We start from the raw sequence: 11,749 nt of genomic DNA on the forward strand, positions 1-11,749 counted from the left end.
AAACAAATAACTATTATTTCCAAAGTCAATAAATTTAAATATTATTGCCTGTATTAATTAATTTGCTAACCTTAGGGTATATGAAGTGCAATGTCTTTGATGATCTGCTTCTTCCACTTAAAATATTAGCTCTAGACACGATTCTAATTAATTGAAATAAAAACAGATGTTAGCGAATATATATAATTACAATTTTAAAACATAATGAAAAATTTTAGTTACCCTTGTAATTGACATTTAATTTCGTGGCTTGGTTTTCGATGTAGTGAACAAAACCACACCATGGTGTATTCCTTAGGAATGATTACCATTAACTGCCAATGGGACCTACATTGTATGACAAACAAATTATTTATAACATTACCAAGATTAAAAAACTAATTAAAAAACTAACCCGTCAATGTATGAAACCATGTATATATCTCTTCCTGATTCACTCATCCATGTTTGCATATATTGTTGGATGTGGACCTGAGTGTTTCCTGATTTTTGGATGGATTGAGGCTCAATAAATCCATATATTTGTGCTTGTGCTTGCTCCACACTCAATTTGTCCATGTACCTAACACAAATAATTATTAAAAGTTAAATGTAATTATTGTAAATTTAGAATCATAAAAGAAAATATGACTTACATGGCCCACAGTTGTATGATAGATATATTTAACATGGAGTTTCTCCCAACAATCTCTAATGCATCAAGCAAGGATATGTATAGTGGAATATCAGAGCTATCAACTCCAAAAACTCTAATGTCCCACTGCAATTGAATTGGATTCTTCTTTAATCGTGGTAACTTGGTTAGAAGCCTAGATATGGGATCATCCTCAGCTTCTACGATATTAGCATGATGAACATGAGGTTCTCTCATGACCTCCTTACCACGATTGATAAAATCCTAAAGAAATAATCAAAATTAGTTAAACAATAATAGAATTATAAGAATATAAAAGAGCAATAATAGAATTACCTTTGCCCGTGCTGAAAGCGACATCACCAAACGTTTTGGCCAAGCTAAGAATGTGTCGGTTGCCTGCCCCACTAGTTGAACCTCTGTATTGGGCAAAGGCACTAGAGTAGTAGCATCTTGAGCTTGGTCAACCACAACCCGTGTCCAGTCTGGCTGTAGAGGGACACCATGGATGGTTGAGCCACCCTCAAATACTCGGCCAATAGCCACTAAGCGTGGGGGTCATCCTCAACATATAACTCACACTGGTTTGGTACATCAGTGTGAGTCTGTTCCCCTGAGGGATCTGGAGCAGCACAACTCCCTTTAGTGCTGACTCGTACACCATCATGAGCAACTGCAGTCTATTGTTGATAACGAGCCAAAAGTTCAAACTTCTGTTCAAACTCTTCTCGAATGTTCTTCAATTTCTCTTCAAACTACATCTTCATTCTCTGCATAGCCTCTTGACTGTAAGAGTCAACAGTACTACTCCTCGATGATCGTGCACCAAAGACATCTCGGTGGCTCCAAGAACCACCAACACCACGCACATGGCCTGCGTGCTCTGGCCTTTCTATGGCCGTTGTGAGGATATCATCCCGACCATGGGAAACAAATGAGCCTTGGGTGGTCTGCTCAACTAAACCCTCCTGCAACATATTAACAATAAGTATACCCAAAACTACACTTATGAATTAAATGAGTTGAAATGAAGAGTCTTAAATTGTATATTTTTACTTACTATTTTATCAGCAACGACCCTTGCAAACTCAAAAGTCATTTTCCCATCTGATTTTGTTCGGGCTGCTATCCACATCTCATGGCGGGGAGGTGACTCCACACGGTCAGCAGACTCAACCCCTGCTGCCTCTGCCCTAGCCTTCATCATTTTCTTTTTTTTTAATTCATATCCCCCTCTTGACAATAGATGGGGTGCATCATTCTTGCTCTGTCGTTCTTGGGCAGCTATTCTTTTGGCCTGCAACAATACAAAAAAGAAAATGAGATTAATTAAAATATACCTTAAGTATTTGTGTCATTGTAAGAGTTATCAATAACTAACCTGCCAAGAAGGGTCCAATCGAGTGGCACGAAATTGCATCCACTCCTCATCAGTGATTTGGTACTTTAGATAGGGAGTCTCATTTTCTCGCTCTCCAAATACATACTCCCGTGTCAAGAAAGTCTTGAAGTCTCTCCACCTGGTAGCAAGTGCAAATAACATCTTCCTCCTCATGACCTCAGTGTTGGGAATGTCAAAATTTTGCTATGAAAATAACAACAAATAATAAATAATGTATTTAAGTTATATAATATTGAAGGGATGTGAAAGTATATACCTGAATATCCTGCCACATGAGGTTCTTGTCAGCCTCCTGAACGTCATCCCATGATGGAATGATAATAGAAACATGTCGTCGAGCTAGGACTCCCAAATAGCTCTTAAACTTGGCAGCATTTGGGCCTGACGCCTTGCCAGAATGAGGATCTACCTCAACCGGTGTCCTCTCCTTGGCAATGCGTCCAGCTATCAACCCAGACAATCGGGTGACAGATCTACCTTCCCTCCTTCCACTGTCAGACCCTGAATCCTCCATAATCTTGAAAAAATTAAACTCTCATTATTAAAACAACGAATTAACTAAATAGACAAATAAAGTAAAAAAGACAATAACAATATAATAACAAAAAAACTAATAAAAAAACAAATAATACACAAACAGAAACCTAAGATTAATGCCTAAAAAGTCCTTCTTTAATGCATCTGGAACGGCCCGTACTGAAACCAGAACGGGCCGTTCCAGATACACAACTAACATAGATTTATGCGTCTGGAACGACCCGTTCTAAAATCAGAACAGCCCGTTCTAGATGCAATACTTCTGTGTTAATTGTTTATCTGGAACGGCCCGTTCAGGTTTATGAACGGCCCGTTCCAGATCAACAATTAACAAACAAAACAATCAAGTAGAACGGCCCGTTCTGGTTGGAGAACGGGCCGTTCCAGATGAACATTCAACTGAAAATGAAGAAAAAAATTGCGTAGAGAATAAGAGAAGAACTAGCCTCAAACGTGCAATGTGAAGACTCCTAGAGACTTAGAAACGTGCAATGTGCAAACAAAGGCGTAGAGAATAAGAGAAGAACGTTTTGAAAACAATGGCGCTCGAGGGAAGATACTGAAAGGTTGGGGGAATATAAGCACTAATTTACGTCAAACAAGGGGGGGTCCGACGTAAATTATACAATCTACGTCGGACAGAATTACCCTCCAACGTAGAATGTATAATTTACGTCGGACCCCCTCCTGTCCGACGTAAATGAGTTAGCTTTTATTTACGACAATGCCACCGCGTATTTTTAACGTCGTATTTTGGGTTTTTTGACGTAAATGGGGTGACGTAATATCCTATTTTTGTACTAGTGCCTATTAGTGAAAAAATGTAAACATAGTATGTAATATATTTTTGAAGAAACATGAAATTTTTGAAAACGAGTAGCTAATTGATAACAAAAATACAATGCCTTTTGGTAAGATAAATGTAGTCATTGATATTGCAATGTGTTTATTTTTTTGAATAAAATATTTTTAAAATTCACTAGTGCAAAAAAGGGTATTTACGTCACCCAATTTACGTCGGAAACAGTAAACACCGACGTTGTAAAAACGCGATGGCAGTTTCGTAATTAAGAGGAGACTAATTTACGTCGAACCCCCCCTAGTCCGACGTAAATGTGGGAATTAACGTCGTAGTCTCATACTGCGACGTAAATTTACGTCGGACCACCTCTAGTCCGACGTAAATTTACATTGGAACCCCCATAGTCCGACGTAAATTTACGTCGGAACAACGAAACCCGACGTAAATTTACGTCGGAACATCGAAGCCCGACGTAAAAAATGGCCCTATATTCCCCACCTTCGTATTTTCCATTCCCGCGCTCACAATTTACAAACAACCTCTCTCATTTTCTCTGAATTTCTGAGTCTCCCACTGCGTTTAGTGCTACATTCAACGTATCCAAGTCTCTAAGTGTCTGCACGTTGGTCGTTTGAGGTTAGTTTGTTGTCCCCGTAATTATTTTGTTTTTTTTTTGCTATTTGTTCCGCTGGAACGGCCCGTTCTCCTTGTAGAACGGGCCGTTCTCCTTGCAGAACGGGCCGTTCTCCTTGCAGAACGGGTTGTTCTCCTTGCAGAACGGGTTGTTCTGCAAGCAGTACGGGCCGTTCTGCAAAGAGAACGGCCCGTTCTGCTGGAAATTTGTTGTTGTAAATTTTTGATCTGGAACGGCCCGTTCTAGTTTCAGTACGGGCCGTTCCAGATGCATTAAAGAAGAGTTTTAGGCATTGACCTTTAGTTTACCATCGATTTTTTAGGGTTGTAGTTTAGGTTAGAAAATTTATGAATAACTGAGTCAATAGTTTACATTCCAACCTAATAGGTTTCTGTTTATGTATTATTTATTTTTTTATTAGTTATTTTGTTGCTATATTATTATTATCTTTTTTACTTTATTTGTCTATTCAGTTAATTCATTGTTTTAATAATGACAGTTTAATTTTTTCAGGATTATGGAGGATTCTGGGTCTGGCAGTGGAAGGAGGGAAGGTAGATCTGTCACCCGATTGTCTGGGTTGACAGCTGGGCGCATTGCCAAGGAGAGGACACCGGTTGAGGTGGATCCTCGTTCTGGAAAGGCATCAGGCCCAAATGCTGCCAAGTTTAAGAGCTATTTGGGAGTCTTAGCTCGACGACATGTTTCTATTATCATTCCATCATGGGATGACGTTCAGGAGGTTGACAAGAACCTCATGTGGCAGGATATTCAGGTATATACTTTCACATCCTTTCAATATTATATAACTAAAATACATTATTTATTATTTGTTGTTATTTTCATAGCAAAATTTTGACATTCCCAACACTGAGGGCATGAGGAGGAAGATGTTATCTGCCCTTGCCACCAGGTGGAGAGACTTCAAGACTTTTTTGACACGGGAGTATGTATTTGGAGAGCGCCAAAATGAGACTCCCTGTCTAAAGTACCAGATCACTGATGAGGAGTGGATGCAATTTTGTGCCACTCGATTGGACCCTTCGTGGCAGGTTAGTTATTGATAACTTTTACATTGACACAAATACTTAAGGTACATTTTAATTTATGTCATTTTCTTTTTTGTATTATTGCAGGCTAAAAGAATAGCTGCCCAAGAACGACAGGCCAAGAATGATGCACCCCATCTATTGTCAAGAGGGGGATATGAAAGAAAAAAAAAGCAAATGAAGAAGGCTAAGGCACAGGCAGCAGGGGTTGAGGATGCTGACCGTGTAGAGTCACCTCCCCGCCATGAGATGTGGATAGCAGCCCGGACAAAACCAGATGGGCAAATGACTTCTGAGTCTGCAAGAGTCGTTGCTAGTAAAATAGTAAGTAAAAATATACAAACTAAGACTCTTCATTTCAACTCATTTAATTCATAAGAATTTTTAATCTTTCTTATTGTTGCAGGAGGGTTTAGTTGAGCAGAGCACCCAGGGCTCATTTGTTTCTGATGGTCGGAATGATATCCTCACAACGGCCATAGGAAAGCCAGAGCACGGAGGTCGTGTGCGTGGTGTTGGTGGTTCTTGGAGCCACCGAGATTTCTTTGGTGGCCGATCATCGAGGAGCACTGTCAACTCTTGCAGTCAAGAGGTTATACAGGAATTGGAGCAGAAATTGAAGATGGAGTTTGAAGAGAAACTGAAGAATATTGGAAAACAGTTTGAACAGAAGTTTGAACTTTTGGCTCGTTCTCAGCAACAGACTGCAGTTGCTCATGATGGTGTTCGAGTCAGCACTAAAGGGAGTTGTGCTGCTCCAGATCCCTCACCGGATCAGACTCACACTGATGTACCAAACCAATGTGAGTTATATGTTGAGGATGACCCCCCACGGTTAGTGGCTATTGGCCGAGTATTTGAGGGTGGCTCAACCATCCATGGTGCCCCTCTACAGCCAGACTGGACACGGGTTGTGGTTGACCAAGTTCAAGATGTTGCTGCTCCAGTGCCTTTGCCCAATACAGAGGTTCAACTAGTGGGGCAGGCAACCGGCACATTCTTAGCTTGGCCAAAACATTTGGTCATGCCGCTTTCAGCACGGGCAAAGGTAATTATATTATTGCTCTTTTAGATTCTTATAATTCTATTATTGTTTAACTAATTTTGATTATTTCTTTAGGATTTTATCAATCGTGGTAAGGAGGTCATGAGAGAACCTCATGTTCATGATGCCAATATCGCAGAAACTGAGGATGATCCCATATCTATGCTTCTAATCAAATTACCACGAATAAAGAAGCATCCAATTCAATTGCAGTGGGACATTAGAGTTTTTGGAGTTGATAGCTCTGATGTTCCACTATACATATCTCTGCCTGATGCATTAGAGATTGTTGGGGGAAACTGCATGTTAAATATATCTGTCATACAGTTGTGGGCCATGTAAGTCATATTTTCTTTTATGAGTCTAAATTTACAATAATTACATTTAACTTATAATAATTATTTGTGTTAGGTACATGGATAAATTGAGTGTGGAGCAAGCACAAGCAGAAGTATATGGATTTATTGAGCCTCAATCCATCCAAAAATCAGGAAACACTCAGGTCCAGATCCAACAATATATGCAAACATGGATGAGTGACTCAAGAAGACATATATACATGGCTCCATACATTGACGGGTTAGTTTTTTAATTGGTTTTTTAATCATGGTAATTTTTTAACTGATTTGTTTGTCATACAATGTAGGTCCCATTGGCAGTTAATGGTAATCATTCCTAAGGAATATACCGTGGTGTGGTTTTGTTCACTTCATCGAAAACCAAGCCATGAAATTAAAAGCCAATTACATGGGTAACTAAATTTTTTTCATTATGTTTTAAAACTAATTATATATATTGGCTAACATTTGTTTTTATTTCAATTAATTAGAATCGTGTCTGGAGCTAATATATTAAGTGGAAGAGCCAGATCATCAAAGTCATTGCATTTCATATACCCTAAGGTTAGCAAATAAATTCATACAATCAATAATATTTAAATTTATTGAAATTAATAGTTATTTGTTTCTCATTTTAGTGTAATAAGCAACAAGACTCGTTTGAATGTGGCTATTACATCATGTATTGGATGAAAGCCATAGTTTCTGCGGGTATTATTGATTCTTGGGCGCAGGTAATTCATATCAAAATTTATTTAACTATATTTACCTTTAGAATAATTAACATTGCATATTAATGACACTTAAATTACCCTTTCAGGTCTTTCAAGATCCATCTCCATTGCCCGAAGATGAGTTGCTCAAGATAAGAGAACAATGGGCAAATTTTTTTCTAAGTTTAGTTAGTTAGATATTATGTTTATAGTTTGATAGTTAGTTAGATATTATGTTTATAGTTTGATAGTTAGTTAGTTTAGTTAGTTAGATAGCATTGACAAACTTGTTTTATAGCTTTTTTAGGATAATAGGATTTACATTGTCATAATTTATGTTTTTTAAGATTTATATATTATTTTCTTTTTGTCATTCAATTTTGAAATACGATTTGAATTTCTATTCTGGACTGCCTGGTTTAGAGTTGGTATTCTGGATTATATTTATATGCAGGTGTTGGGTATATCAATTTATAAACGTTTTTTAAAAAAAAACTCCCACAATTTACGTCGGACGTGGAATAATCTCCGACGTAAATTTACGTCGTCTTTCAGAGGCGACGTAAATTTACGACTCCCGTATTAACGTCGGACCCTTTTCCGACGTAAAAGGGTCAAAATACACGACGTAAAAGACCCTTTCTGTACTAGTGATTCCCATAAAAATATGATGAGTAATGTATTTGTTAAATCAAAAGACGATCTTGGATTCTTCAAGTTTTAATGATAACAAACAAAATATTTTCTTTTTAAGCAAAGTCAAATATCTACAAGGATATACTATATCAGACAAAATGTGAAAAATGAATATCATCTATAAGATGAAGAAAATCAGACGAAACATATAATTTGTCTCTATGCATTAAATGTATGCTTCCAAATGAGACTAACATTAAATTTATTAAATGTGTTATTCCTTAACAGATCGAACAAGAAAGGAACTTTAGAACCCTCGAAATTTGTTAAAGAAGAAAAAGACAAAATATTTGTAAGAAGCAAAATGCAAAATCCTAGATATCATAGGAAAGGCTCTGTAAAAGACTGTTCTATGCTGACTTCAACTACTCTACGTTAACATAGCTTTTTCCATGCTCACTTTAAAAGGAAATGATGATTGTCGCCACCGGCCCGAAACGGGCTTTCGGCATTCGCGAAGGATGGTTGGACTCTTTTATTTGTTTAAAAATATGGATTGCTAGAATGACTTATTCTCAAACTGAAACCTTGTCAAACGAGCAATTTTATTAAAAGGCTCACCAATCCATGTTAATCCCAAGCGGGACCCTCCATGGATTAGCGGTTTTCATAAAAAGGAAGGGTTCATGGAGTCGCCACCAATGTTTTACTCAAAACATTGGAAAAAGAAGTTTAAGGCAATCGATTCAAAAATCAACTTCGGCCATGACAACCAGAGTCGGGTAAGGGAGTCGGTTACGCGTGGGGAAGGTGTTAGCACCCCACAGCGCCCCTTTCGGGTTCCCTATGACAGATTATTTCTAAAAATAATAGTACGAAATTACTAAATTACCCCTATTTATTCTAAACAATTATAACTTAACTATCTACATGATGACAGTTAAATATACACACAGAAAGCAGTAAAAGGAAGGACTTAAGAAGAAACCTTTGAAGCGTGCTTTTTATATATCAATGAAGTTTAGGAGGCTTTTTGGCGCTCCCTCCCTCTACAAGCTCGCTCGCTCCTTCCTAAAAAATAATTTTTACTATGGAAATCCAAAAGATTTCCCTTCGACTAAGTTCGAGACTCAAGCAAATGGCTCGTGACTCAAGAACTTCGTCGGATCGACTCCCAGAGAGATTTCTAGGGCAGAACACTGCTCAAAAACCCCAGAATACTCAAGGAGGGAGTCAAAACTGTGTGTGAAAGTGTAGAATGACGTCCAATTGACGTCATATTTATAGGGATGAGGCGCAATACGGCCTCTGGGGGTCAATACGGTCCGTATTGAAGTTTTGAACTACAATACGGCCGTATTGAATTCAGTACGGCCGTATTGAAGTTCAAAAAACCTCAATACGGCCGTATTGAGTTCAGTGCAGCCGTATTGAAGTTCAGTGCAGCCGTATTGAGTTCAGTGCAGCCGTATTGGAGTTCAGAAACTTCAATACGGCCGTATTGAGTTCAGTGCGGCCGTATTGTAGTTTAAAATGTTCAATACGGCCGTACTGAACTTTTGGGAGGCCGTATTGGGCTTCATTCCCTCCACTTTCTTATTTTTTGCTACTCTAAGACCTCTAAACCTACAGATTGTCATCCCACGGTCTTCTAAGAGTCCCTTTGGCTGACTTTCCTTTGATCTTCGAGAGTCTTCGAGTCTTATTTCCGACCCGGACAATTTTAGGGGTCTACAGCTGCCCCCCCTTTACTTAGTCAAACGGCCTTTTAGTGTACCGGTTGATAAGTAAAGGAGTTGACCCAATTGTCCGGGGAATAAGGCCATCCTTCCGACTTGTAGTGTCTTCAGGTGGGAAAATTGTTGAGTAGCCTCTCCGGGTTGAGTTTGCCCTCTCCAGGGTGAGTATTAGTCGTCGCCTCTCCAGGCTCATGCATACCTCCGTGTTCTTGACAACCTCGGGGTAGCTGAGTACCGCCTCTCCAGGCTTGTGCATACCTCGGTGCTCTCGACAACTGGGTAGCTGAGTACCGCCTCTCCAGGCTTGTGCATACCTCGGTGCTCTCGACAACTGGGTAGCTGAGTACCGCCACTCCAGGCTTGTGCATACCTCGGTGCTCTCGACAACTGGGTAGCTGAGTATTGCCTCTCCAGGCTTGTGCATACCTCGGTGCTCTCGACAACTGGGTAGCTGAGTACCGCCTCTCCAGGCTTGTGCATACCTCGGTGCTCTCGACAACTGGGTAGCTGAGTATTGCCTCTTAGGCTTGTGCATACCTCGGTGCTCTCGATAACTGGGTAGCTGAGTACCGCCTCTTAGGCTTGTGCATACCTCGGTGCTCTCGACAACTGGGTAGCTGAGTACCGCCTCTCCAGGCTTGTGCATACCTCGGTGCTCTCGACAACTGGGTAGCTGAGTACCGCCTCTCCAGGCTTGTGCATACCTCGGTGCTCTCGACAACTGGGTAGCTGAGTACCGCCTCTCCAGGCTTGTGCATACCTCGGTGCTCTCGACAACTGGGTAGCTGAGTATTGCCTCTCCAGGCTTGTGCATACCTCGGTGCTCTCGACAACTGGGTAGCTGAGTACCGCCTCTCCAGGCTTGTGCATACCTCGGTGCTCTCGACAACTGGGTAGCTGAGTATTGCCTCTTAGGCTTGTGCATACCTCGGTGCTCTCGACAACTGGGTAGCTGAGTACCGCCTCTCCAGGCTTGTGCATACCTCGGTGCTCTTGACAACTGGGTAGCTAAGTATTGCCTCTTAGGCTTGTGCATACCTCGGTGCTCTCGACAACTGGGTAGCTGAGTATTGCCTCTTAGGCTTGTGCATACCTCGGTGCTCTCGACAACTGGGTAGCTGAGTACCGCCTCTCCAGGCTTGTGCATACCTCGGTGCTCTCGACAACTGGGTAGCTGAGTATTGCCTCTTAGGCTTGTGCATACCTCGGTGCTCTCGACAACTGGGTAGCTGAGTACCGCCTCTCCAGGCTTGTGCATACCTCGGTGCTCTCGACAACTGGGTAGCTGAGTACCGCCTCTCCAGGCTTTGTGCATACCTCGGTGCTCTGGACATCTGGGTAGCGTGAGTTTGCCCTCTCCAGGGATTTGTGATAGTTTTGTCTCCACAGTCCCCGATGCTGCTTCGACGATTTGATTTTGATTTTGGTGCCGCTGAGGGCTGGATAACGCAGGGATCCGTCTAGGGGATGTGCAGTCATTCATAGGTTTTTTTGTGCCCCAACTTGCATTGCTTAGTTGGTACCCATGGGGAATTTCTGACTCCTTGGGGTGTAGACACAGATGCTCTCTCTCTGAGTTGAGCGATGCCTTATGTTTGGCTGACGTCCTTTGACGTTGGTGGAGTATCCCGGTTATCCTTATTCGGGTATCTCTTTTGGGTTTTCTGATTTTTGTAGCTGTTATCCACTAGGGGATTCCGTTGTGATTATTTTGTCTCCACAGTCCACGATGCTGCTTCGATGATTGTTTTTGATTTTTGTGCCACTGAGGGCTGGATAACGCAGGGATCCGTCTTAGGGGATGTGCAGTTACTCATAGGTTCTTGTGTCCCAACTTTCCATTGCGTAGTTGGTGCCCATTGGGGAATTTCTGATTCCTTGGGGGTGCAGACACAAAGATGCTCTTTCTGATGTGAGCAGTGCCTTATGATTGGCTGTCGTCCTTTCGACGTTGTGGAGTATCCCGGTTATCCTTATTCGGGTGACTCTTTTTTGATTTTTTTTGATTTTTGTTGCCTCTGTGTAGGCTGTTATCCGCTGGGGGATTTTGTCGTTGATTTTGATTAGCCTCTTCTGTTAGGCATATCATCTTGATGTTCAATGATTGGCTGAAAAGCCAAATTCCGCTTGGGGAATTGTTATTGATCTTTTCAATTTTTTTTTTCTTTTTTGAAAGAGTGCCTCTGGGTAGGCGAATGATCTTGATGTTCCGAGTGCCGG

At 40.9% G+C, this 11,749-nt stretch overlaps 3 protein-coding genes across 3 annotated transcripts; 2 read left to right on the forward strand and 1 right to left on the reverse strand.

The window, feature by feature from the left end:
* Positions 1 to 1,640: 1,640 nt before the first annotated feature.
* Positions 1,641 to 4,182, reverse strand: LOC145954893 (uncharacterized). The gene is made up of 2 exons (XM_083069581.1): positions 2,016 to 4,182; positions 1,641 to 1,931 (listed from the first exon to the last, which is right to left on the reverse strand). The coding sequence occupies exons 1-2, from the start codon at positions 2,187 to 2,189 to the stop codon at positions 1,641 to 1,643; spliced, it is 465 nt and encodes a 154-aa protein (XP_082925707.1). The 5' UTR covers positions 2,190 to 4,182.
* Positions 4,183 to 4,375: 193 nt separating this feature from the next.
* LOC145954246 (uncharacterized) lies at positions 4,376 to 6,242 on the forward strand. The gene is made up of 4 exons (XM_083068129.1): positions 4,376 to 4,784; positions 4,858 to 5,061; positions 5,146 to 5,382; positions 5,465 to 6,242. Exons 1-4 carry the CDS (start codon positions 4,527 to 4,529, stop codon positions 6,128 to 6,130), a joined length of 1,365 nt encoding a protein of 454 aa, XP_082924255.1. The 5' UTR covers positions 4,376 to 4,526; the 3' UTR covers positions 6,131 to 6,242.
* A 31-nt stretch (positions 6,243 to 6,273) lies between these two features.
* On the forward strand, positions 6,274 to 7,456 carry LOC145954247 (uncharacterized). The gene is made up of 5 exons (XM_083068130.1): positions 6,274 to 6,682; positions 6,750 to 6,854; positions 6,933 to 7,005; positions 7,080 to 7,175; positions 7,262 to 7,456. The coding sequence occupies exons 1-5, from the start codon at positions 6,519 to 6,521 to the stop codon at positions 7,349 to 7,351; spliced, it is 528 nt and encodes a 175-aa protein (XP_082924256.1). The 5' UTR covers positions 6,274 to 6,518; the 3' UTR covers positions 7,352 to 7,456.
* Positions 7,457 to 11,749: the final 4,293 nt, after the last annotated feature.

This window comes from Cajanus cajan, chromosome 2, assembly GCF_000230855.2.
Source record: "Cajanus cajan strain Asha chromosome 2, NIPB_CcT2T_4, whole genome shotgun sequence".
Classification (NCBI taxonomy): domain Eukaryota; kingdom Viridiplantae; phylum Streptophyta; class Magnoliopsida; order Fabales; family Fabaceae; genus Cajanus; species Cajanus cajan.

Bases quoted from the DNA above. Each gene is read 5' to 3' on its own strand.
- LOC145954246 (XM_083068129.1), top strand. From the start codon at position 4,527: ATGGAGGATTCTGGGTCTGGCAGTGGAAGGAGGGAAGGTAGATCTGTC. The intron at 4,785-4,857 runs GTATATACTTTC...TTATTTTCATAG, and splicing joins TCATGTGGCAGGATATTCAG to CAAAATTTTGACATTCCCAA. The intron at 5,062-5,145 runs GTTAGTTATTGA...GTATTATTGCAG, and splicing joins GATTGGACCCTTCGTGGCAG to GCTAAAAGAATAGCTGCCCA.
- LOC145954893 (XM_083069581.1), bottom strand. From the start codon at position 2,189: ATGAGGAGGAAGATGTTATTTGCACTTGCTACCAGGTGGAGAGACTTC. The intron at 1,932-2,015 runs GTTAGTTATTGA...GTATTGTTGCAG, and splicing joins GATTGGACCCTTCTTGGCAG to GCCAAAAGAATAGCTGCCCA.
- LOC145954247 (XM_083068130.1), top strand. From the start codon at position 6,519: ATGGATAAATTGAGTGTGGAGCAAGCACAAGCAGAAGTATATGGATTT. The intron at 7,006-7,079 runs GTTAGCAAATAA...TTCTCATTTTAG, and splicing joins TGCATTTCATATACCCTAAG to TGTAATAAGCAACAAGACTC. The intron at 7,176-7,261 runs GTAATTCATATC...TTACCCTTTCAG, and splicing joins TTATTGATTCTTGGGCGCAG to GTCTTTCAAGATCCATCTCC.